The sequence below is a fragment of the Hermetia illucens genome, chromosome 4, assembly GCF_905115235.1.
Source record: "Hermetia illucens chromosome 4, iHerIll2.2.curated.20191125, whole genome shotgun sequence".
Classification (NCBI taxonomy): Eukaryota; Metazoa; Arthropoda; class Insecta; order Diptera; family Stratiomyidae; genus Hermetia; species Hermetia illucens.
In genome coordinates, this window is record NC_051852.1 from 104,179,061 (window position 1) to 104,206,083 (window position 27,023).

General features: G+C 40.8%; 2 protein-coding genes across 4 annotated transcripts; one reads left to right on the forward strand and one right to left on the reverse strand.

Moving 5' to 3' along the window:
* The first annotated feature begins 175 nt into the window (after positions 1 to 175).
* LOC119653548 (ubiquitin-like-conjugating enzyme ATG10) lies at positions 176 to 21,229 on the forward strand. 3 transcript variants are annotated; one of them, XM_038058234.1, is made up of 5 exons: positions 176 to 320; positions 2,117 to 2,233; positions 20,548 to 20,672; positions 20,727 to 20,865; positions 20,927 to 21,229. In XM_038058234.1, exons 3-5 carry the CDS (start codon positions 20,574 to 20,576, stop codon positions 21,211 to 21,213), a joined length of 525 nt encoding a protein of 174 aa, XP_037914162.1. In that variant the 5' UTR covers positions 176 to 320; positions 2,117 to 2,233; positions 20,548 to 20,573; the 3' UTR covers positions 21,214 to 21,229. The 3 variants fall into 3 exon arrangements, with proteins under 3 accessions (XP_037914162.1, XP_037914164.1, XP_037914163.1); XM_038058235.1 differs by having other exon boundaries at positions 188 to 320; positions 2,130 to 2,233; XM_038058236.1 differs by lacking the exon at positions 2,117 to 2,233.
* Positions 8,816 to 27,023, reverse strand: LOC119653547 (transmembrane protein 39A). Its single transcript, XM_038058233.1, has 5 exons — positions 26,680 to 27,023; positions 26,485 to 26,624; positions 9,753 to 9,848; positions 9,147 to 9,696; positions 8,816 to 9,082 (listed from the first exon to the last, which is right to left on the reverse strand). The coding sequence occupies exons 1-5, from the start codon at positions 26,890 to 26,892 to the stop codon at positions 8,840 to 8,842; spliced, it is 1,242 nt and encodes a 413-aa protein (XP_037914161.1). The 5' UTR covers positions 26,893 to 27,023; the 3' UTR covers positions 8,816 to 8,839.

Genomic DNA, 27,023 nt, shown 5'->3' on the forward strand with positions numbered 1-27,023 from the left:
TTCCTTTGAATTGAAAAACTTTCACAGTATCAACATTTAATCGGGTATGCATTCGATAATTGGTGCAGCCTTCTTTGAATAGTTTTTATAGGAAGTCAAATTCACGCGGTATTTCAAAACTTTCAAATTATGGCAGCATCTTTTCTTTCGCACGTCATCTTGACAGCTTCTAGAAGGACAGTATGTGGTAAACTTGACTGGACATTGAGAGGACAAGTTACCTCAGCTTCTAGAGCGCGAGGGAAGTTCTTAAGCAGTGTAATAATAATTTAGGAGTTGGTGTCATTATGATCAATGGGAAGTTGCTGTGGATTTAACTGGTAATACATACATATTTGCTCATTAGTGCCTTGCACAATCAGTTCAAGAATTATTTACATATGAGCAACCTGTGTTGTTGATTTGTTTCTCAGTACCCCAGTGAACTAATACTGCTCGCTTTGAGCCAAGAAAGACTAGATTATAGACAGGTTTCCAATTTTGGTAGCAGATGTGCCGGACAAACGAGCTGGATGACTTTTAAAATAACCAAAGGTTCTTTGATCAAAGGATAGCATAGCAATATTTTCCTTTTCACCAGTACCTACCGCTCTCGCTCGAAACGCTCGTATCAAAAGGCTTCCAGAAGTCGCTGTATGCTCCCCTATAGGCCAGTGCCCCGTGCAGTCCGCCATAATCTTATTTGCATTTGAATGAGTATGTCACAAGAGCTCTCATCTCGATCGGGTTTGTTATCCGAGGTCCGATCCTGCTAAGTAGATTCCACCCTTCACAGTCGCCACCGGAACACAGACTGTGCCCACCGAAAAACTGCCAAGAGCAAAGCCCCGCTTGGTCTCTCCGTCAGCCCGCTCATTCCCTTCTCTGCTCCTATGACCGGGAGCCCAGGGGAGATTGACCTTACGCGTGCCGTCCAGACTGTTCAGCGCGTTTCGGCACTGCTCAACCAGCATGGACGATGTCGCCGATGAATACACAGTATGTACCCGAAAAAACTTCTGCACCGACTCCAAAGACCAACTTTGATCCGTAGGTGGAGAATACTTTGCCATATCCTTGCAACATGTCACCGGACACTGTACGAAAATCAGCGAGATTTAACTCTTTTTGGCACGAAACCCATAAGTTTGTTTGAAATAAGTTATACCTAGTGTTAAAGGGTAATAAATGCATTGTGAGTTAATTATTGCGGGGAAGATACATATGTAACTATATTATTCATTCATTATGGGCTGGGACATTATTGTTCATTTTGCCTAAATTTGGCTTTTATTTCTTCTTGCAATACGCCGTTAACTTGGTAAGTAGGGACGAGCTGATATTAAAATTCTATTTAGGAGACCTGTGTTGGAATCACCACGCAGGATTTTTCTCGTGGAAAATTTCCGATAGTATCTATTATTTTTTCTGGGCGGCGAGGTTTCTTCAGATAATTGGTCAATTAGAAGAATGCCTGGCAATATCTTTGGCATGGAACAGTACTTTATACACACGTGTAAAGATGAAAAGCATTTGAGTCAATCATCAACGTGGATTCGAGGGTTTTTCAAATTATATGAAATGGGTGCATCGGTGCATTGAGAATTTTCCTCAAAATTAGAGCAGAGAGTAATTCATCTCCAATGGTTTTGCTCAATATATAAAACATCTTTACGAAGAATATTGCCAACAGAACCCTTTACAAGAGGGGACTGGATCATTCCATACTATAATTTTCTCTTTTTTAGTATTTGAATAAATACCATTGTCTATTGAGAGATTGATGAAATTTTGTTGCTTATATTTTTGTCGCTCCAGTTAATCAAGAACGTTAGTTACTTTCCTTCCACTATTAATATTTCAACACAGCTTAACACTTCCTTTTGACTTTGAAAGATACGCTTGATAATATGATCGAGTAATGAGCGGAGATTACATTCAGGTTTGCTACAGTTTCGTCCCTATTTTTCGGTTATATGAAGATAATCAATTTTTAACTAGTTTGTTTGCCTTTTGTTGAATTATATTGTATTATTAGATAAATTGCATAAATTGCATTGGTGGGCAGGTAGATTAGAATCCATTATCATGCTTAGTGATTCATCGGGAGATAACCGTCATATTATTTCTTAAAAAGTTTTCACGATCAGCTCGACCAGAAGAACTACAACATCTGACGAACACCACAGCAACAAAGAAAGCCAACCTACTGATAGGCTGCGGCGCTAATGCAAGGCATAAATCAACGAGAGAGGTGAGTCATTCTTTGATTTTATTATCGCTTCAAACCTATCGGTGTGTAACAGGGGCAGTACACCATGCTTCCATTTCCCCTGCTCGGAGAACTGTGACAGTTGGGAGGAGGTCCTTGATATCACCCTAATAACCGACAATAGGATTCTTAGGGTGGAGGACTGGAGAGTGCCTGACCAGAAATCCTTCTCTGATCACAGTTGGATACTCGTCAGTCTAGATCTCACCGCAGTGGTCTCCAAACCCTTCAGCGACCCCAGAAGTATCGACTGGAGAAAGTTTGGTGAAGTAATTAAGAACAAACTCTCTGGTGCGCAAATTGGTAAGATTCGCACGACAGATGAACTGGAGCCAAAGGTCGCTCTTTCAAAAGGCATTCGATACCGCCTTTAAAGTCTCTTTTCCTACTAAGTACAGCAAAAAGACACTGTCACCGTGGTGGAAAGAAGATCTCTCCAGCCTCAGGAAGCTGACCAGAGGAATCTTCAACATCTGCTACAAGCAAAAATAGTGGCAGCCATACAAGGACTGCCTGAAGAAGCACAAGTCAGCCATCAGGTCCGCAAGAGGCAGTCTTGCTTGGACTATTTTCAGAACATCGAAAGCGCCAGTAAATCCGCGAGGCTCAGTAAAATTTTGTCCAAGAAACATAAGAGCGCCCACATCAAATACGTTACAACATGCAGTGTCGTTGGACTACGTGAGTGCGGATGCTGAGCAGCGAAACCCTACGGCCACAACAACATCCTAGATGAAGTACCTCGAGAAATCTGGGCATTCCCCAAGGACAATGCCACACGCAAACTGAACTTCACGGAAAACTTTGCTGTGGACTTTCCAAGAGGGGCAAAGTGGAAGACCGGCGGCGTGTTACAAGGTTATGACACAGTATTCTTTACGGACGGATCAAAGATGGCTTGTGGAGTCGGCGCGGGGATTTTCTGGAATACACACAGTGTATCCAAGGCGTATGGTCTCCCAGGTTTCGACAGTGTATTCCAGGCGGAAGTACTGGCGATATTAAAAGTCTGTCGATGGCTGGAGCGAGATTCGAGCCCCAAACGTAACATAACCATTCTGACCGACAGCCAAGGGGCCATCAAGTCCTTGTACTCAGCGATGACTTCTTCCAGGCTGGTGGGTAGTGCAGAGGCACGCTGAACCGTGGCAGTCCTTGGGCGAATACAGTCGGCGAACCGCTGGCGGCTGTCGGGGGTCGAGTCTACTTGCACTACCTACCTGCAGGGTGGGAGAGCTGCTTTCTTTCGTGAATGCTACGGGCTGGCTCTGAAGATCCGAGCCGGCTGGACTCTGCCTCCCTTCTCCCATAACAACAGTCATGGTCTTAGGAGTTTGTGGCATCAAAACGGCGCACTGAAGCGCTAATTAGGCTCCTCGGAGCGGCCACTGATACCTACCTACCCACCCTTTCACGATGACGAACACATTTAGCCCATTTCTCTTCGATTTTATAACAATTATTCTCAATAAACCCTAAGTTTTATTTTCCGAATCTGCGGAAAACCTTGGAAGATGGCAATTCTTCATGAAAAAAGAATAAACTTCATTGAATCGATCATTTCCTGTGTTAACAGGTTAAACATAAAAAATAAAATGTTAGTTGTATCTGATACTTAACACTCTAGATTTTATTATGATTGGATGCATAAGATGGAATGATGTGAAGTAACTTGATTTTGGCTCCGCTGAATTTTGAACTTTAAAACAAAGGGAAGTTTATTTCATGTCTTCCTTGAATAGGCTTATTTACATATATTATTTCTAAAAAGTTTAATAAAATGTATTTGTACTTACGTATAAGACCCAATAACAACAAATGAAGTAATCAACAATTGTGTTGATATTCACTTCGTAATCATATTAATAGTTCGAACAAATAAACGCTACACAACAAGTAATTTAAATGACCCAGTTTATCTACCATTTTCCAGAACTTGAAAGATATGTGCTGTCGTATTTAGTGCTTGAGTATAAGTAGTCATAGTTATAATGAATGAGAAAGGTTGAAATTTTGAATTAAATCCCGCGTGATTGTGATTTTCTTACAGTGTGCGTCGGTCTTCAACTCTGCCCTGATTGGATAGCTCACAGCAAAGTTTCTTGTGAAGTTCCGATTTCCCGGATTCACGTAGTCTGACAGCACTGCACACTACGACGTATTTAATATGCTCTAGAGGAAGAGGTACAGGAGTATATTGAGAGCATCTGCCGGTTCTTTCAATCCTATTAATTTTCGTTCTATTGTACTTTTTGCTCAAGGCCTGCCGCCAAACAATCGAGCCATACGTTAGGATCACAACTGTGTACATCCAGAGAACCATCCCCGGGAGCAGACCCCATTTCTTTACAACGGTTCTCTTGCAGACATAAAGGACTATACAGGTCTTCTTAGCTCGCAGCTCTATGTTCAATCTCCAATTTAACTTCGGATTCAGGATTACAGCCAGATACTTTACATTGAAGGAAAGAACCAATCTTTGCTCATTCAGCCGCCGAAGGTCTGGCAATGAAACTTCGTCCAGCACCGCCCAGTTTCTAACCAATTTTAATATCTTTGAATAGCATATTGTTAAGTCAATTACTTTACATCTCCTTGCCAAGGCGAATATTGGGGCACCTTCTTCATTTCGAGAGTGGCGGAAGTGATGGACTTGGAAGTGCACTGCTCTTTCGGCAATGTACCATTGTACACTGAAAAATCCTGTGTTGGATTAATGATAGGTAATCTGAATGCGAAAGTAGGCTCTGACAACACTACACGGGTAGAGACTCAGGCTTGAGCGCACCTTGTTGGAGCGCATTTGTTTTTGTTGCAATTGTCTTTTGTTTGTGATTGAGAATAGAGATATTTTTAAAGACGTCTTTTTTTGCATAATCAGTGAAAGCTGGTGAAAATTAACACATGTATGCATTTTTATTTTCAACTTTTTTTAACTGTATTGAGGTTTATATTCTTACAAAATGAGAAAAAAGTAATGTAATGCGTCTGGATAGCTGAGTGGTTAAGAGCACAAAGCTGTCGTACGGAAGGTCACGGTTCAAATCTCACTGATAGGAGTGGAATTTGTATTGTGATTTGACGTTGAATACCGGCCTACTCAACTGTGAATGAGTACCTGAGTCAAATCAAGGTATTAATCTCGAGCGAGGGCAATGCTGATCACATTGCCTCCTACAGGGTACTGTAATCCTGTAGTGCACCGTACACTTCAATGCCCTGATTTAATTGGATTGTTGCACCAACGGTTATATTATTATTAACGTTATGTGATTACCTCCACTACTAATGAAACTAAAACCCAGCCTCATTAAAAATTACATAAACGAATAGACTATGTGGGAGTTTTGGACCAAACTGTTGATCATTGTTCTCCCTCCTATTTGCCTGAGATAGCTACCTCCGTGTAGCCTTTTCTTATCCCCAAAGTTTAATGCGACCAAGGAGCGGAAATAATACAAAAGCGTACCAAGCCTATTGCAAAAGTGGACACACTATTGGGGAAGAGAGTGTGCGTTGGTTATTAGAATACTTTAAAGGGGATTGAAACAATTTCTGAATAAGATAAATTTTGCTCTACACCGCCAGCTCACATATTTTTTGAACAAACCTCATATATGTATACACTTGGTTATTTGCGGATTAGTAATGATTTCGGCATACATAGTAGTGTAGTCCTGATTTCAGAAATACTGTTTAAATAAATATGCGCAGCAAAATTTCTATTGTGCTCTTGAGGGGTTTACTTTCACGTATTCCAAGCATTAATTTAGGCTAGCTTAAGACAATTAAAAGGATCTTTGTGTGTCGCGGGTTCGGATAGTGAACGTATTCTCATCGCGGGCTCGGATAGTGCAGATCATCTCACCCACTTTGGAGATTGCTCTCTAGATAGATACATGCAGGATACTAAAGTGCTAATAGCGGCCAACCTATTCCTTATTTATTCTCAGTTGTCAGCGATTTCTACGAGCCGAAACAACTTTGTCTCGCTATTTCGACATGATAAACTGTTTAGATTTGACTAGGAAGTCTTGAAAATATCGGCCAGGAATAGACTTTAGAGCTGCAATCTTTAGTCATCGAATACTGGCTGCAACTAACTTTTGGAATATACGGTGCATACCCAAACGTCCAACACGCGTCGAGTAGGAACTGACTTAACAATTATTAACTTTGGCTATCGAACAATTAGGGCATGCATTCCAGTGTTATCGGCTGAACGTCCTGGGCTTCAATGAACTCTCTTTCCTCTTCCTCCCCCTCTCTTGTAACACTATTTCACGCTAGATGGAGAGTATTGCTTGGCGTAGAATAGAGGAAGAAGGGTGCAACCTCCTTGGAAAGTCTTGGGGAGAGTTGTTGCATATTGGCAGGAATCGATATAGGCGGCGTTCAAGTATGATTGACGTCCTGTAATTATTAATACACAATTGTATTAAAAATTATACTTTACGAAATATTAAACAGGTACAACGAGATCGTCCTGAATGGATAAAGTGCAATTCTGAGAGATATCTGCACCTTGAACCAATTACGTTATTTCAAAAATAAATCATGCCGTAATAGGAAAATATTATAAGAAAAACGTATCCGTTAACGCTATGGCAAACGGGCAAGTTGCGTGTTAATGAGACAATGTGACCGCCCACAATGGTTGGGAAAAAACATCACTGAAGGTGCATTGAAACATCTGCCCTCAGAATAGCGTTACCGCAAATGCCCAAATGCTGATTGTTCACTTTTTATTGGCCATTGCTGCGAACTATATTAAAAAAAAACGCCACAGTAATGGCCGTAACTACCCAGGGAAAAATTGCTTGTTTATTAAATTGAGAGAGTCTGAGCCTACATCATTTAAAGAGAAATTGTCATCCCTTTTCTTTTGCAGTATCCCTAAGTTCTGTATAAGGCTCTGAACAATTTTTAGGAAAAGTTAATTACATACAGTTTTTGCAACTACTGCTACAGTGCGACATCAAAACAAACCATCGCTTTTTTTGAAGCTTTCCGTGGAAATCCGTGCTTCTCATTGTGACTTTTGATAACATTCCAAAATCAAGCTTAATTTTGTACACAAATCCCTTTTTAGTCCCTGCAAAATTGTTTATCATCTTTTTTTTAATGATGGAGTGATTATGCTTTGCGTCAATCACCTCTCCAAAATGGCTACCCCACCGTACTCGAGGAGAGCGATCCGACCGGAGTCTGCAAGGGACTTATCAGGAGTGGGTCTTGGCATGAAGCCTCATCGGAGATAATCTGGTACCATGGGAGCCGGAATGGCCCTCTGAGAGCATATGCTCCAGAAGAACTCCTAAAGAATATACTCTCGGCCCGGTTATTTCGGTCGACCTTTGTGCGAGTTCCATGTTTCCATATTGATTGTAGTTGCGCCCACATCTCTGGGGAACTCCTTGTGGACTCAAGCGTGGACATGCGTTCTACCTCTTAGTTACAGCAGAGGAGTTATATAGGTCTCGCATCCACTGGTATGAACCTCTCATTATAAACCAGTATAGCGGATCTGATTGTAATCCCTAAATCAATCCGTGTCTGAAAAGAACTGTTGGATTATGCCTACATACATGGTATTCACGTTAAACCCCCGATCCAAAATATTGACATAGGACCTTGGTGAGGCGATTATCAACATGTCTTATGGATCGCATGTGTTCTATTCATTTTTAGATGGTGCAAGCCTACTTACAATCCGCTTACCGTTGATAGTGGAAGCTCATCCACTAATACTCTGAGGTAATTCCTCTAATGATTTTATAAATCTCAATCTGGTTGTGGTTAACAAAAGGACTAAGGTTCTTTGGTGACATTGTTTTGTTAGGTCGCTCCAATTCCAAAGTTTTAGTTTTTATTCTTGCAGAGGGCTGTTCTTCGCTTCGTTATAGTATCCTTTTCGCTACTGTAATTGTGGCCCGTTGTCATTCTTTTTTACATCGCCGAAGCTGGACATTGCTTCCCCTTTTCCGTTCGTTATAGTTTAGCCTTTTTCCGATTGCAAGAAGTGCATATAGCGTACCAACCCATCGTTGACCGAGACATCAATGGCTCTGTACACTAAACGATGATCTAGGAACCTCTCCACTCCATCTGGTTCAAGTATATGATACGGAAAAGTGGCGATGATGGATAAAAGTTAACGAAGAAGATCATCAATACACAGTTTTATAGCAATTGTCTACATTAATAATTCCGGAAAATAGCTCTACTTATTTAGTTGCAATAATTCCAGCGCACTGAACGGCAACACATGCAAATGGTTCTCGGAAAGGTTCAATGAAGAAATGGAAACGAAAACCGTCTTCTGGCATAGGCCTCCCAATACCAAGCCACGCGAGAATTCCATTTGTCCCGGAAACACAACTCGCATTTGGAAAAATAACTGTAGATAAAAAATAGATGACATAGATTTGAAGGGCATCGACAACAAATCTGCTCAATGCTCCCTAAGGAAATACAAGAGAATAGTCCAATCATTTTATCCTTATTCAAAAAATTAAATTAATTTTTGTACACAATCAGTCTGAATGGAAGGTTGTTTTTCAAAAAAACAACCTGTTCAAGCAATATTCAGTTAAAATGAGCATTCAATTTCTCATAAATAGATGTCTCCGCGGCATAAACTTTTTGCGTCACCAAATAATCGCGTACAAGCTTAAACAATGTATGATGGTTCGTTAGCGTTAGAAAACTCAAAGATAAAATATTATGCCACTCCACCGAGAAGCAAAGCAGCAGAATTTGCAGCATGACAAGAAACATTTGAACTGACGTCAGCACCATATAAAATATGGACGGGTTGTTAAATAATTTCTGGAAAGAAAAAAACGACATATTTAGATGATAATCCTGGAGTTCCACGAGACACAACGCTTACATAGAATCTATAATGAGTCACATCTCCAGGAATGGCCAATGTAACTGGACCAGTCGATTTGTACAACTCCCCGTTGTACCTCACTACACTGCCCGTAGGCCACGCCACAGTCTTAGACCACGTAGCAGGAGGCTGATTATTATTTGAACGTCCATCTATCCGTGTCCATTGGCCCAGATGTAGTGCTGCCCGATGAAGAACATCACAATACTTTGCCGGGAAACAAAATTTCGCGCACATTGTAAACCCACTTAGCCACACGAAGACTATATGTTGTGTCGCCCATAAAACATCATAGTAAAGAAAGTTCTGGGCAAAGAAGCACGGCACAAACCCTGCATAGTATGCGTTAATCACAGATGTGAATAATGTTTGTTTAAAGCGGTCGTTAAAGTCGTTTTTCAGCATTTCTATTTCGTCGCGTACAACGGAAGGATTTGTCGAGCAACAATGCATTGGAATTCCGTTAAGATATGACGTCTCAATCACATTTGTTATTCGTATTAGTGGTTCAATTCGAAACCCAAAAATTAGAAAGTACGTCATGAATCTGAAAAAAGTATTTTTGAAAAGATTTTTACTTAACTGAGAGTAAATGATACTCACGGATACAATAATAGGAACGGAGATAGATAATTCTGTCGTAGGAAAATTTTTAGGACACAGTAACTCAAATGGATGGATAATAGAGCGAACATAAATCTGGAATGATAAAGAGAAGTTACGTTTGTTAAAAAGGATAACCAAGTGTTCTTTTTGATTTTTTTTCTGAAATCGCTAAGCTTCTATATCTGGCGTGCAATTAGATATTTAATCCTACTTTATGTATTGTGGTCAATTTATAATTATTTTTTCACATAATCTGGTATTAATAACCGACATATTATGTTCAGCCACACAATGAACTGATTTTTTCTCAACTACTTGGATCTTTATTAAGTTAGGGTCCTGGCGTCACCTAGATAATGCCTCCAACATAAACCTGAACAATGGAAAATTCAGAAAAACTTGGTTTCGTTTGGACAAAACAAGCCAGAAAATACCGATCCTACCTCTACCACACCTATCATCTTCAACCACCCAAATCTTCCCGTTTCATTTTGTCACACCGAATATTGTCACGATCAAACCCATTCATCATCATCATCATCATCAACGGCGCAACAACCGGTATCCGGTCTAGGCCTGCCTTAATAAGGAACTCCAGACATCCCGGTTTTGCGCCGAGGTCCACCAATTCGATATCCCTAAAAGCTGTCTGGCGTCCTGACCTGCGCCATCGCTCTATCTTAGGCAGGGTCTGCCTCATCTTCTTTTTCTACCATAGATATTACCCTTATAGACTTTCCGGGTGAGATCATCCTCATCCATACGGATTAAGTGACCCGCCCACCGTAACTTATTGAGCCGGATTTTATCCACAACCGGACGGTAATGGTATCGCCCATAGATTTCGTCATTGTGTAATCCTCGAAAATAGTGCTCTAAGCATTTTCATCTTCCTTTCCTCAATTATCAACCGCTGCACTCTCAAACCCCATTTCCCTTCCGATTGAAAGGGTACTTGCATATCTCCTATCCCTAACACACCTCTTATTCCGATAGCCTATCGGGCAACGAACAATTAAGTATATTATCAATGAGCACTGTAACTCCAATTCTACACTTCCTGACTTCCAGTTCGACAACCGCCTGAACCATATTCGTCGAGCACGAGCTTTTTATCCTTAAAACGGACTTTATCCTAGGTATCAACCGGGAAACTCAAACTATAGCCCGCCTCCTAGACCTAAGAGAAACTTTCGACTACGTATGTATATCCTCACTTTTAAACTTTCTAAAATCCTCAACACCTCCACAATCCTTAGCTTCCTTCCAACACCCCTTTCTTTGTTCATCGTTGACCCAAGGAGAGTCCTAACTCTAAGCTGAGAGACGGACCCTAATCCTATTAAATTTCTAGAATACGCGAATGACCTCGTCGTCGTTGAGGGGCTACTGCCCATCTCGGGCCTTAGTCTTCAGGATGCCCTTCCTCCAAACATCTCGGTCCATCGATCGCGTCCTCAAATTTCGAAATCTGAGCAGTGATACGCTGTCTTCGTCAACAAAATCTGGTTCGCGTTTTAGAGGTTTCCTTCCTTCTGTTCTCTCTTCAAATATCCTTTTAGGTATAGTGTCGTCCATACGTTGAAAGTGGCCAGCCCATTGTAACCTCCGAAGTTTGATTATTTGGAGACTTCAGGGTCGTCAAATATTTGGTACAATTCATGGTTGTATCATATATAATATTTAGCTCCTATTATTCTCCCCAGGGTCCTCCTTTCGAAGGTATTGACCAGTTTTTCGGAAGTTTATGTTAGGGTTCATATTTCAAATTCATAGCTTTGCTTTCCTGTGTATGCAACTGGCTTTTAAACCCGGCAGTACCGAGTAAAATGCTCTGTTTACGAACTGAATTCGGCATTTTAATTTCCATCTTTCGTCAGTTGGACACCTAAGTATATAAAGTTGTTTACATTTTTCAAGTTGTACTCGTCAATCGTTATATTTTGTCTGATGGACGTCATTTTTTGTCGTTTAGTTTACGTTAACTCGTAAGCAAAAGTGAAGCTATTCTCTTACAAGTAGCTCATCAGATCTGTCGTCACTGTTCTTATCTGTCTAAAAGAATGGAAGATCTTTCATTATTTACAAGAACGAAAACCGTTCCAATTACATTTCTAACCAAATCCTATATTCCCGGCAAACTTCTCGCCTCGGCGCTGTGCTCGCTCGTCAGACCCTTAACTTCTTAATCAAACGGTAGACACCTCCCTTAGCACCCTTAGATCATGCAAATTGAAAATATCGAAGAGAAATTTCTTCGTACTCAACTTCTCTTATTTCTACAATCCCAATATCAATCTACGCACACACAAAGTACGTTCAGACCACAGTAGATCTACTATAGGCAGTACCCTTACAAAAATGACCCCACTTGCAAATGTGCTTGCAGAAGCTTATCTGTACACATCAGACACGCTAAACAAGGAAAAGACATAATCTTCATCAAATCGTATTGGTAAGAGAGAGATCGGTGAGCTTTTGCTATTCTGGTACTACGGCGTGCTCACGCATATAGCAAAAAGTTGTTTCACGTATTCACTTATACATAAGCAAAAACTTGCCAATCTCACCAATACATTGGCAAGTCCGGGCGATATGTCAAACACAGCTGATCGGGTTTTCGGTGAATCTCGCTCATGCTCAAGGGCAAAACAATTTGAAATCGTGTGTACTCGCACTGATTTCCCCCCTTGAGGGGCAAGGGGGAGTGAGGTAGCTGTCTAGTATCTAACTGTGGTTCAGACGTTCACAGCTCGGCATTCTTTGTAATACGGACTTTCTGATGTAAAAAAGTAGACTACCGGCTATCAAACTACGGCGGCGAGTGAGAGGACCGCGTTTTATTCGGAAAAAGGTGAAGAATGTGAGAACTCCGTCATAATTCTTCCTATAGTCGTATCCTTGGGCTATCTTAAGCAAAATTACCAACTTGAATTGTATTAAGATGAAAATATATTGATAAGAATTTTTTACATACGAATATATAAATCTTGTTTCAGTGATAGACTGGAAAGGCGACGTATTTCGATATCATCCATTATAATGATGATATGCCTAATGAATTTTGGCCGGAAGGTCAGGCAATCAACAAGGAGTATTATTTGGACGTTGTAAAACGTTTGCGTACAGTAATTCATCAAACGAAAGAATCTATAGGCAAGCAACACGTGTACTTTGCACAACGATAACTTAACGTGGAAAAAGGGGACTTTATCCGCCGATTTTAGAGAAAATGAACAACGAATGTCATCCAACAGCCACCGGACCACTTAATTTGGCTCTCTGTCATTTCTTTCTGTTTAATTGAGTTTAAAAAGCACTGCGGGGAACGTGTTTTAGTAGCCGAAAGGAAGTAATGGTAAAATTGAAGACTGATCTGATGATCATACCAAACACCGAATATAAAAATATTTCAACGATTAAATGAACCGCTTCCATGAGATGGGGATAACTTGAAGGGGGACAATATTGATTTTGATGAATAATCTTGTGTTGTAAATTCTATGAAGTACAGACGCTTTAAGCACTGCTACTAACCGCTCACTCATCATTATAAAGTGAATTGACTTTTAGTAAAACTTTCGTCAATTAGCTGTTTGTAGTCTATTATATAAGGAATGTCTAGAAATTGAGGATCTTTGAATAATAAAAACAGCTGCATGAATTTTGGTCCTATTTTAATAATGCACAATCCAAGTCAAAAGAAAACGTAAGAATGTAGTAAGATATTATTTATAGGATATGCAGTCATGTGCCACATTGTTAAACTAACTTTTAAGATCAAACATGATAAAATAATCACACTTTGTCCCAATTTTTCTTCAACATTTTATTGTACATAATTTAATATTTTATGCTCCAAAAATATTTTCCAATAAAATGTTTTAATTAAAATTTTCACTTTTTGTTTGGGGCTATTAACTGTTCAGCAGTATCAAGCAGTAGGCAAGAGTAAGATAAGCACACACGGTGTACGAATTCTCTGTTAAATTTGGGATTGATCAATGGTATCAGCCAATGGTAAACTGCGTTATGAAATTGTTTCATACATGGATTCAAACATGGATGAAGTGGCGTTCCACAACTGACGTTTTTTGTGATGAAAGTATCAACGGACGTCTCAAATACCGCAATATCGTCCGCCCTGTCTATAGTTCTGAGTGTTGGCTGACCATAAAAGACATTGAACGGCCCCTCGCGGTAATGGAGGCGTAGGTGTTATATTGGCCAGTTGCCTAAAACACCATGACCACATCCCAAATGAGGATATCCACGATTGAAATGGGGGGGGGCCTCCATAGTATGGTCATGTAATTCGCACTGCTGAAAACTCACCTACCAAGATTGGTGTGAGCATCGAAGTGGATAGGATACGACGAAAAGGCTGCAGCAATGGCTTGATACGCTAGATGGTGATTTGAGAGACGTGCGGCTCCAACCAGATCAGGCCTTTGACCGAGCAAAGTGAAGAAACCGATCAAAACAAGCCGACCCCGCTTTTGTACGGGACAAAGGTTAAAAAAAGGAAGAATGATTCACCGAATTTTGGATAATTGTCATTGAGAGCATTTCATGTAAAGATCAACTTGAAATAGTCCACTTCTCACAACAGAAAGGAACAACCGTCGTTTGATTCAGATTGTAAATATTGATCCGAAAAAATTTTTGTCAGACGTTTGCATATAGATTGGAGCTAACAGTACTTTATTTTTCTATACTTCGTAGTTTTGTTCAAAATCATTTAAAACACTTTTCAATAGTATTTCGTTAGTCGACTTGTTTATTAGTGTCTCTTATTACAATGGGACAACCTACCCCCACTGAACGGCGAAAGTTGATCCTATTACATTTCAAAAAGGGTCAGTCGCATCGGAAAATAGCAAAGATAGTGTGTCTAAGCAATTCTACAGTTCGGGATATAATATCCCGCTTTATGCATAAGAATAGAGTTGAAAATAACGGCGAAGTTTTGAACGAAATTTTTAATGCAACGGACGATCGATGGTGGAGCAGCAATGAAAAAAACCCTTTATAAGTAAGAAGAACCAACATGATTTTAATATTTTAGCATGTAAGTTTTTGGAAGCAAATAAATTTATTTTCTTTATACTTTTTATTTTTTATTTTTATTTTTTATCCAGTTAAATTTTTTTTATTGATTTCATTACTGTTCTTCTTCAGCCTTTGTACCATTCACAAGGGGGTCGGCTCATCTTTTGGTCGCTTACCCTCTACTTCGATGTTCAAACTAATCTTGGCGAGAAAATTCTCGTTAGCGCAAATTACGTCACGATACCATCGAAGACGACTTTCTCGCAATTTTTCCACGATCGGTGCAACTCTTCGTCTCCATTACCGCAAGACGGCGTTCATTGTCTTTTATAGTCGGCCAACACTCAGAACCATAGAGAGCGACAAGACGGACGGCATTGCGATAAGTTATGGATTCGAGACATTCGTTGATACATCGATCAGAAAGAACACCAGTTGTGGAACGCCACTTCATCCAGGTTTTGCTAATACGTGAAGCAATTTCATAAAACAGTTCTCCATTGGCTGATAGCATTGACCCGAGATATTTAAATCGCACAGTTCTAGGCAAGTCACTGCCGCTGTCACTGATTGTGCCTGTTTCATGGGGATGGTCGTCGAAAATTCAATTTTATTCAGATTCAATCAAACAATGCTGCATGAGGCGAGGTTACGCTACGCTAGTCAGCACTCAAACTGGTCTGAAGAAGATTGGAAGTCGATTTTGTGGTCTGACCAAGCTAAAATCAACCGCTCCTGTACTGACGGAAAGGTAAGTGCTTGAAGGCAAGCCACGTCAAACAAACTATAAAGCACGAAGGCGGTTCAATAATGTTATGGGGATGGAGTAATGCTTTCGGTGTTGGTGAATCACGCCTTATATAATAGAAGGCAAAATGGACCAGTATCAGCATACAAGTAGACTGCAAAAAGTAATGCTGAATTCCATGAAGTTGATGTCAATGTCTCCTGCGGGGGTTACGTTTAAACACGATAAAGTCCCAAACACATGGCCAAGAAAGGGCAAGAGTGACTCCAGATATAACCTTTCGCGATCCTGGAATGACCTGCTCAAAGCCCAGACTTTAACCCAATAGAAAATCTCTGAACCTAGGAGGATTTGGTCCTCCTATAACAAGACCCAATCGCAAGAGCTGTTGTGCCAAACATGCATGGTGCACTGGCCTATATGGAACCAGAGTCGGCATATCCTACAGTTTGGGCTACTGAAGTTGCTTTGCGATTGCCCAGCTCTAAATAGAGCCATGCTACTGAGACTACGCAAACCATTCTTGGAGGACTTCAAGGAGTTCTCTAGTTGCAGGATGGAAACGCTGAAGATATGAACTGGCTGGACTCTGCCTCCTTGCTCTTACCACAGCAGTCATGATTTCAGAAATTTCTGACATTAAAGCGGCGCACCACACCTCCAATTGGGTTCAACTGGCTTTTGTTAGGATAGGTACCCTAACAAAAAATTGAATTATCTTAGTATTTGACTTTACTAAATTTTTTATCTTAATAGTATTGTTTTATTGCAAAATATTCTAACATCGTTCGATAACCATTACAAGGGGTTCAACGGCATACAAACTAAAAGGGCCTCAATGAATCCACTTAGAAGATGCCTAGGTTCTATGATGTTATGCTCTCAGATAAACGTACTAAGAAAGTGGTATGCCACCTTGTCATAACAACCGCCAGAAACTTTATTAGAGCTGAATCTGTACGGTATATAGCTGAATCATCAAGTAGCCAAGTATACCGGCACTGCTTTGGCATAATTGATATAGGAACAAAACCAACTTCCTTAACTTCTAGTTGCCTGTCCTACAACCACCAAGCCAATCCAATTCAGCCCATCTGCTCCTAAGACAAAATCTTATTAATCTCGAGGTACACACTAATGGTTCTAATAATAATGCATGTTATGAATTTGTAAAGAGTTAACAATCATTGGTCTTGTGCCCCCGAAGTTCTATGTCATGTTTAGTTATTCCCGCAGTGGAGAAAGATGAATTCCTCCGGCCAAATAATGAAATGATTTACCTATACTCTGTGCCAACCAACGATGTCTATTAGTAAACTTTTTGTAGAAGTTCTGCTCCTGATTCAGGCAAGTCCCTATAATAGTTCACCCTAACAATCTTCCATTACAATTATTGAGACCTAAAATGCCGAGACGCTCTGTTGAAATTCGTTAAAAAACTTGCACTTGCTTCTCGCGCAAGTGAACAGGTTCAGAGTGACTTTTGCTGTACTGTCACACTGGGCGGCAGAAAATTTCTGTTTAAGTGTGCCCAAAATTTCAACAACGCCCTTAGCTAAACTTTAGTAACAAAAACGAGAATTTTCTAAATAATATGTTTACAGTTTTAGCTTTGATCGATCGAAAATAGAGCCCATGACCCTGAAATTTACGCTGATTCTAAATCTTATTTTAGAGTCCCTCTTCATTGAATTGAGAATGGTTTTCCTCATTTCTCAATATTGTACACCTGTAGATTTATAAAAATTCAGTTTTTCGAAAAGTCGAAGATTTCTCCTCGTAACTGTAAGGACTTTGGTTAGAATATGGATCCCATATCCCCGCTCTTTTTGTACGAAGCTTGCCGTTTGTATACGCATGATGATCAATTATATATGTACTTGTATATGTAAAACAAGTGAAAACCCCGATGTCGTTAATGTTCCAGAAGTATTTTAAAATTGTTAGTTAACCAGCTGAGAATAATAGTGATTGCAATGAACATAGTTTTGAATTTTTGTAAATTTTGTGCGTTTTACGCTGCCTGGGAGAACCAAGAGGTCTGTGAACCCGAAAAGTACACCGAGCAAACACACGCGGAAGTTTTACCAACAAGTCAGCACGATGAAGCTTTACACCTCGATTCTCATCCTACCGAGACAAAGAGGAAAATCTGATTTTTAACAGAATGGGCATATTGGAGCGATGGGTTGAATATTTTGATGAACTACTTAACAGCCACAACATCGGCAAGTTGGAGGTGACGCCAACTGAAGACGAAGGACAAATACTGTCATCACCAAGTGTAGAAGAAACAGTCCGTGCAATTCATCGGCTTAAAATCATAAGTCGCCAGGAGCCGATGGAATTACAGCCGAATTGGTTAAATATGGAGGCGACCAATTACACCAAACGGTCCATCAACTTATGCTCAACTTGTGGGGCAGCGAGGCATTATCTGTCGCAAACATAACAATTCGGGAAACCGAACGGTGGGCGCTTCAGTTATGAAAGGTTTTGTTTGCTTCTTCTGTGAGTATATTTGAGTGCAGAGCTATCCCATTTGTACGTAGCCCGTTATCTATATGCATTTAGCATGTCTCACTACTCACTTTAGTGTGATATTGATATTTAGTTGCAGTAAATTTACAGGGTAAAATCAACTTTGAGCTACTGTAACTTTGTTAGTAATAGTATGATTTTGACCAAACTTGGGGATAATATGCTTCATATTATATTGTATACTAATACCAACTTTTATAAATCTGGGATAAACTTAAGGGGAGTTCTACTCAATTTCCCCAAAAATATGGTAATATACTATTATTAACTAAATTTGAACAGATATCAATATGGAGAATATTTTGGCCTGGGCACCATAGAGGCAACTTCATATCCCATATGACTATATTCTGTGGAAAAAATGTTCACACCCCCCTTTTACATGTATGGGGACCACCCCCCCTAAATTTCAACGTAGGAGGATATCCCTCACTACATGTCCGGGCGTTCTGGACGTCACAGTTCCTACCTTCTCACCAAATTTCGTGTCAATCAGTATAGCCTGATAAAAGTGCATGTGACAGACAGCCGATTTTAATAAGGTTTTGTTTTGCAAACAAAACCTTAAAAAGGGAGATATCACACAGTGCAGTAATTATAGAGGTATCACGTTGCTGAATACTATCTATAAGATATTCTCCGCTATCTTGCTAGATCGGATAGCCCCTTACACCCAGAACATCATTGACCCATACCAAAGAGGATTCACTCCAGGCAAATCAGCGACAGATCAGATTTTCTCTCTGCGGCAAGCGATGGAAAAACCGTTGCAACATGGACATCAGTTGCACCATCTTATCATCGACTTTAAGGTTATGATAGCATAGCCAGGGTAAAACTGTACACGACCGAAATGGATAAGACTGACTAGCCTGACCCTGACCAATATGCGAGGCCAGATAAAAACACTGTCGAGACCATTCAACATCAACAAGTCTAAGACCTATCATCATCATCATCATCTTTAACCTGGTCCTGGAAAAAGTAAGCCACGATGCTGAGGTAAATGCGAGATCCACCCAACTACTGGCCTATGCTGACGATATTGACATCATAGGAAGAACAACCCGAGAGGTACAGTCTACCTTCATGCACGTCAATGAAGGCAAGACGAAATACATATATGGTGGCAACGTCAACATCAAAAACCAACCGACCAACAACATCAAATCGCACTGGTCAAACGAGAAGAATAAAGATAGCAGACTACAACTTTGAGACCGTTGAAAATTTCTCCTACCTAGGTTCGAAAATCACAACCGATAACAGCTACGACGATGAAATCCACCCACGATTGTTGGCAGCCAACAGAGCCTATTTTAACTTACGAACACTGTTTCGCTCGAAACGTCTCACCATAGGATCAAAGCTCTTACTGTACAAGACAATGATTTTGCCAGTCCTCATGCATTTCTCGGAGACTTGGATTCTTAGCAAAAAAAATTACAAACTCTTGGCCCCGTTCGAGAGAAGAATCACCCAAATAATGAAGATGGACGTTCCCGTAGTCTACATAACGACAAAATCTACCGTCTGGTTGTGATGAAATCTAGCTCAACAGGTTGCGGTGGGCGGGTCCCTTAATCCATATGGATGAGGGGCAGCTTTTAAGGATATCGAATGGATGGACCTCAGCACAACGCCGGGATGTCAGGAGTTCGTTATTAAAGCAGTCCTAGACCGGATATCGGTTATTGTGCCGTTGATATGATGATGAAATATTTTCCACCCAGTTTACTCAGTACCGTAAAGGGTAATTACAGAAAAAAAATCCCTTTTCCATATCGGGTGACATTTAGTGACGACTGTAGGCTAGAAGCGGCGACGGAGAGGCGACAATTCGTTCAAAGGTCATGAGAACGTTATAGCCCAGATTGTGTTGATAGGTCCATAAGGCATTCACCAGCTGCAATGATTGACCTGAATCAATGTATTTCGTTGAAATTACCTAGTATCATAAAGTGATGGAGGACTCATTTTAATTACCTGATGTCGTTTGAACTTGCCACTACCTTTATGCATAACGGTCCACCCTGCCATCGTTCTCAAAGCATAAAAACATTGTAGGGTTTATTTCAATTGTATCTTGGCCAGGTAATTCTCTCGACCTGTGTACCCCAATAAAAATATATGATGTCATATCAAATCGCAAGTTTTAGTTCTCTAAATTATCCAAGAAGTAACATTACAAATATATAGAAAAATAATGATTCAATCAAAAAGTTCATGGCTAAATGCTTGCCAGGCAGAAAAGGAGCAATCAATAAATCAAAGGGTGGCCCTGTGAAAGTTACCTGAGGTCTTTGTTAAAGCCATTTAAAATTACTTTCCCCATCTACTTCGATCAAAATCTTCTCCTTAGAAGTTTCATGAGCAATGAGCAGCAGCGCTTCAATTAAATGTTTCGACTCTCAAACAAATTGTTAGAGCAGATTTTTTATATCTTTCCAGGCAACCAGCAATGAAATTGCTTGAAAATGGACGGAACCCTCACTCCAGAAGAATTTTCAAAAGAATCGCATGCATTTTTAAAGGCGTCTGACGAAATTGGTGATAACTGGACACTAGTTAAGAAGGTAAGCGTATCAAGTACCCATTCTCATATTATAATCTCAAATATTTATTTAAAGTGCCAAGAATATGGACAAGAATATTTAGTATACCGACAAAAGGTAACCATGGAAGAACGCCTTTTTCATTTCGAGTATCATGTGGCTTATAACGTGAATTACCAAGTTCCTGTTTTGTTTTTCAAAATAAATCGGGAAGGTAAGACAGTTTGATGATAGATAAACACACTTCACCATTTGATAAACCCATATTCTTTTAGATGGAAGCATTGTAGATGTGGAGGAGGCATGGGATATATTTAAGAAGTCACCAGGGATGTTAAATGGTGAATGTACCAACGACACTCATCTTGACATGTACAAAATTTTGACACAAATGGAGCATCCACAATTGTTTGTTCCCCTTCTAGCGTTACATCCTTGTCGGACAGCTGAAATACTTGCCATGAATCCTGGCAGCAAAAATCGGATATTAACATTTATTAGTTCTGTAGGACCCTTTGTACATCTTAACTTAGATCCAGTATACGGAAAATTTTTTAAATAAAAATATTTGTATTACTTTTGGATCCTTTTTTGGTATCTGAATGGCAATCATAGTTTATGCGAGTGGAAGTATCTGATGCATCGATGCCGGGTAAATTTCTAAAATTTGAAAATATACTATTAAAAACTTTATTTGTGCAGATATCGGAACCGGATGTATTTTGAGGCCTAGATTTCGTAGAGATGCACCACAGTGATTTTTTCAGATTTTTCGGTTAGTTAGGTTCTGAGAACGAGACCTGTTGCACTTTCCGATGGTCATATTTTGAGCCCCCACTCCCCTATGTTTCACCCAATATTAAATATGGAACCACTTTCGAAAAGTACTAATTGAACCCTTTATTTTGATACTCCACATGGCCACATTTTATGAAAAAAAATGTTGCACCCTCCATTCACATGTAAAACTTAACACAAAATGGCGCCACTTGCTGCATGTAAAGGTAACGACAGATCACACGCTCTGACCAATTTGCGTGACAATCCTTCTAGCCGTTTCCGAATAAATCGGGTGTGATAGACAGACGGACAGACAGACATCGATTCGATTCTAATAAGGTTTTATTTCATACAAAACGCGTATAAAGATTTTGTGTTCATCTTGTGTGAGAAATTCCCTATTCACGTTTTCCCAGTGACGCATACCTTCAATTCAAACTATTCCTTGATATGCAAATATATTTCCAAACTCCAACTCCGCCGTTCATATGAGTTCACTTTATATGAAGTTGACGTTCTTAGAGTGTAAAAAATTTCACGTGAAATACACAATTTTAACCATCTATACCTTTGTTACTAATAGTTGGATTTTTGCCAAGTTTTCCAAAATTATGCATTATTTATAACCCCAACAAATTTTGTATTTGTACGATGAACTTAAGAGGGGTTTTCGGCTAAATTTCTATAATAGATTAATATAGTAGTATTATTAACTTGATCTAATCAGATATCGGAAAGGGATGTATTTGGATTCAAAAAAAGCTAAATGACTCCTCTGTCCTGTGAGTTGGGGCTTAAGAATACACTCAAAGTCTTCCATGCTTCTCGGAAACAGTGACTAAAAGGAAAAGAAATTTGTGGTCTACCAGGATAGAGACTTATCTCACGCCGAAGACCTTTGGCTATCGAAAACGGATTATGATTGGTTTCTGCAATGTGCGAATATCCCGAGAATACCCCCTTTCTCCAACTCGAACGAGAATTCCAACAATTCCGTTAGGACATAGCATTGTACAACTATGTACTCCTTAACCTTGACCGGAATCTTGCATTCAGAATGACAGATTTCTGAATGCAAGATTCCGGTCAAGGTTAAGGAACATCCCAATTGGACAATGAAATTTGTGATATGATGGAGAAGTATACGTTCTACGAGCAATTGCACGTTGCTCAGGAAAGGCTTCCTAAAGATGACATCATAATCGTAATAAGTGATCTGAATGCCAATATGGGCTCTGACGACACCTTGCTCGGACAGACATGTGATTGACAAGCATGGTCTTCGTGACCATGACGATAATGGTGGAAGGTTTGTCGATTTATTCAGCTTCCACCGCCTTGTCATTGGTGGCACATTGTTATAGCAAGAGCCTGCCATAAGGTCAAGAGGTGGAAGGAACACTTTACCATGGCTTTTAACAATATCACGTCCGGTGAAGTTCTGCCTCTTGTGAATGAAATGGCTAGTCGCCGAAATAATCGAATACGATTGCTCCTCCAAACAGAGGCTTGATGGTCTCACCGCAGTGTTATTTATCGCTCATACAGAAATACTGGGAATCCGGCATCTTTCCCAAAGAATGAAAGAAGGGGAAGTTCGTTAAGATTCTAAAGAAGGCCACCAGTTTAGTATGTGCCTTCATCTGCTCTTCATTGAATTCGAGAAAGATATCGACAACGTGAACAGCGTGAAGTATATTTGGCGTGCTCTAAGCAGAAGGGGCATTTTGGAAAAACTAACAGCTATTATCAGATCGAAATTAGGTGGTCAAAATGTTCCCCTACAGAGGAGACTGCAGAGTCGGAGAATGACACCGTCTACGAGGCAGTTGAGCGGACTCCCCAAGCCTGTCCCAAGTATGATATCAAAATCATACTTGGAGATTTCAATAGTCAAGTAAGGACGGAGCCCGTATTCAGGCAATAAGTCGGCCCCCATAGTTTACATAAGGATACCAATGATAACGGACTGCGGATTATTCAGTTAGCAGCATCGCATTGTTGTTGGAAGTACCTGGTTTCTGCGGAAAGCGGTCCAAAACATATGTGGGCCTCTCCAGATGGGAACACTTTCAACCAAATTGCCCCGCCACCTCCCAGCCTTGATGAATGTCTGAACGTGTAGTGTGGCCAATATAAACTCGGATCACTATCGCGTTGACATATAGCTCCGGACTTGAATGACAACACCCGCTACAATCCCCTCTGACAATCACGCGAGAGTGAATACTGAAGCCATTCACAACAAAGTCCTCCGTCACACCTAACCGCAGCTACCAGATGTCCTGGAAATGAAGCATCAACAAATGATCTTCACAACGACCTGAAGAGCGTTATCATTGATACAGCCAAAAACATACTTGGGCCCAGCCTCAAGAAAAGACGGAACGGCTGGTTCGACGATGAATGTAAGCTAGCGAAGGAACGGAAGAATGCTGCATACCGAGTATTGTTGCATTCTCAAAAAACGCGTGCACGCACGAAGACCTATCACGAACTCTGTCAAGCGGAGAAGCGACATCACAGACGGAAAAAAAAGCCTAGGAGAGTTTACCAAGTCAACAGGATGAAGCCTTATACACCTCGATGCCCATCCTACCGAGACAAAGAGGGAAATCTGATTTCCGACAGAATGGGCATATTCGAGCGATGGATTGAGTATTTTAATGAACTGCTCAACAACCAAGATATCGACGAGTTGGAGGTCCCGCCAACTGAAAACGACGGACAAATGCTGCCACCACCAAGCATAGAAGAAACAGTCCGTGCATTCCACCGGCTTAAAAATCACAAGTCGCCACGAGCCGATAGAATTACAGCCGAATTGGTTAAATATGGAGGCGACGAACTATACCAAGTGATTCATCAACTGATGCTCAAAATGTGGGACAGCGAATCAATGCCTGACGACTGCCAACGAGGCAAAGGGGATATCACGGAGTGCAGCAATTATAGAAGTATCACGTTGCTGAGTACCATCTGTAAGATATTCTCTGCTATCATACTAAGCCAGATAGCCCTATACCAAAGAGGCTTCACTCCAGGTAAATAAGCAACAAATCAGATTTTCTCTGTTGGAATATGGTCATCAATTCCACCATCTTTTTATCGACTTTAAAGCCGCCTCATAGGCGGGTAAAACCGTACACGACCATGGAAGAATCCGATATCCCGACCAAATTGATAAGACTAACTCGTCTAACTCTGACCAATATACGAGGCCAGTTAAAACATCAGGATCACTCTCGAGACCATTCAACAACAACAACGGTCTAAGACAGGCGGATGCCGCCCTGCCATGCGTCCTTTTCAACTTGGCCCAGGAGAAAGTGATTCGCGATGCAGATGTAAATGCGAGAGGCACTATCCTCTTCAAGTCCACCCAACTACTAGCCTATGCTGACGATATTGACATCATGGGAAGAACAACCCGAGCGGGTAAAGTCTACCTTCATTCAGATCGAGCAGGCGGCGTGAGATCATGGTGGCAACTTCAGCGGCAAAAACCAAAGAAGCAAGAACCTCAAATCGCACTGATCAAACAAGAATAATAATGATAGGAGACTACAACTTTGAGGGTTGAAAATGTCTCCTATCTAGGGATGAAAATCACAACCGATAACAACTATGACGATGAAATCCGCACAAGGTTGTTGGCTGCAAACAGAGCCTATTTTAGCTTACAAAAACTGTTCTGCTCAAAACGTATCACCATAGGATCAAAGCTCTTACCGTACAACACTATAATCTTGCCAGTCCTTATGTATTCCTCGGAGACTTGGGTACTTAGCAAGAAAAATTGCGAACTCTTGGCCGCGTTCGAGAGAAGAATCCTCCGAAGAATTTTTGGATGGATGATTCCGCAAAGATGGATGATTCCATAACGATGAAATCTATGAGCGATACAACGACCGTCTGGTTGTGGATAAAATCCGGCTGCGGTGCGCGGCTCACTTAATCCGTATGGATGAGGATGATCCTGCCGGGAAAGTCTATAAGGACAATATCTTTGGTAGAAAAAGAAGAGGAGGCAGACCCTGCCTGAGATGGAGCGATGGCGTCGAATTGGTGGACCTCGGCTCAAAATCGGGGTGTCTGGAGTGCCTTACTAAGGCAGGCATAGACGAGATACCCGTTGTTGCGCCGTTGATAATGATGATGATAAAAATGTCAAATGGCTCTGGATTTTGAAAGAGAGGCAAATAGAGTTGGACTGAAGATTAGCCCCAACAAAACCAAGGTTTTCAGTCTGACGGGTGTAGCTTGCCGAATGCATTAGCAGCGCTAGAGTCGCTTGTGCTCCTTATCTAAAATCTGGAAATGCACTTATCTCAACACCAAAATCATGTTGAGGCTGTGCTAGTGTGTCTTCTGTGTGGCTATATGGGAGTAGCACCTGGTAAGTACCCCCACTGCCACTCGAAAGCTCCAAGCTTCCATCAACAACTGTTTACGCCTTTATCATCAGAGAACGCTAGCCTGATACTACTTCAAACGAATAGCTTACCCTTACGCAATGTGACCGGAAGGCGGAAGCAGCAACAGATAGATTACACATTAAGAAGGGACGATAATTTCATTGCTGGCTACGCTATGCAGTGGAATCCACTCTGCCAAAATGACCAGAGAGTGGGTCGCTCCAAGAGCACTTGGCGCAAAACAGTAAGGGAGTGCAGGCATCAGGAGAAGTCCCTTGGGCGACCGATGGCGCGCCGATGTGGTTGAAGCGCTATATCCCACAAAGGATAAATACGAACGATCTATATATATCTATATACCAAGCATCCATATATATCTATACATATTCTGGTCAACAATTTGAAGGTTATTGATAAATCTAGGCGGATTGTAATGAAAATTAAATGAACGATAAAATAGTCTCCAGACCCACTAAACATTGTGAAACTTTCATATATTTGGGTAGAATAAGTAATCAGTACACATGCATGGTCCGTACTGCTTGAACTGCTATGAATATCCCCAGTGAACGCACTGAGCACATAAATCGTAGAAATAACCATTACGGTCATGTTATCATACATTATCAACTCACCTGGCTGGCACCTTTTGTATTTTCCTCGTGCTCCCGCTGTACACATATTCTATTCCTTTGTTCAATAAACTGTAGATTAGCCTCCGAGATGCCATGACAACGATGAACAACACCAAGTACGGATCAATCAAATGAATATTCTGGAAAATAACCAAATTAGGGTCATATTCGATAAGAATCTAACACCGACCGTACTATTGAGTGATTTATATAGGAGTCGGGGAGCCACCACGCCGTCCTGTAGATGTGTAGAAACTGCATGCCAGCCGCGAACACCACAAACAGGAACGTGATAAACTCATTGACGACTTCCGAATTATGCGGCACATCGGGGAAAGGAATGTGTTTTGGTAACGCGACCAGAGCTCCGCCATGATCGATACGATTATTGCTTTCAAACAATTCCATTTCCGCCGATATTTCCCTAAACTCCTCCAACTTACGATGCAACCTACCGGCGTCCACTCTGAATCTATGTTGACAGCGAAACAGCTGACCGTGATTGTTTACACCCCTCCAGGGACAGGAGCACCCACATT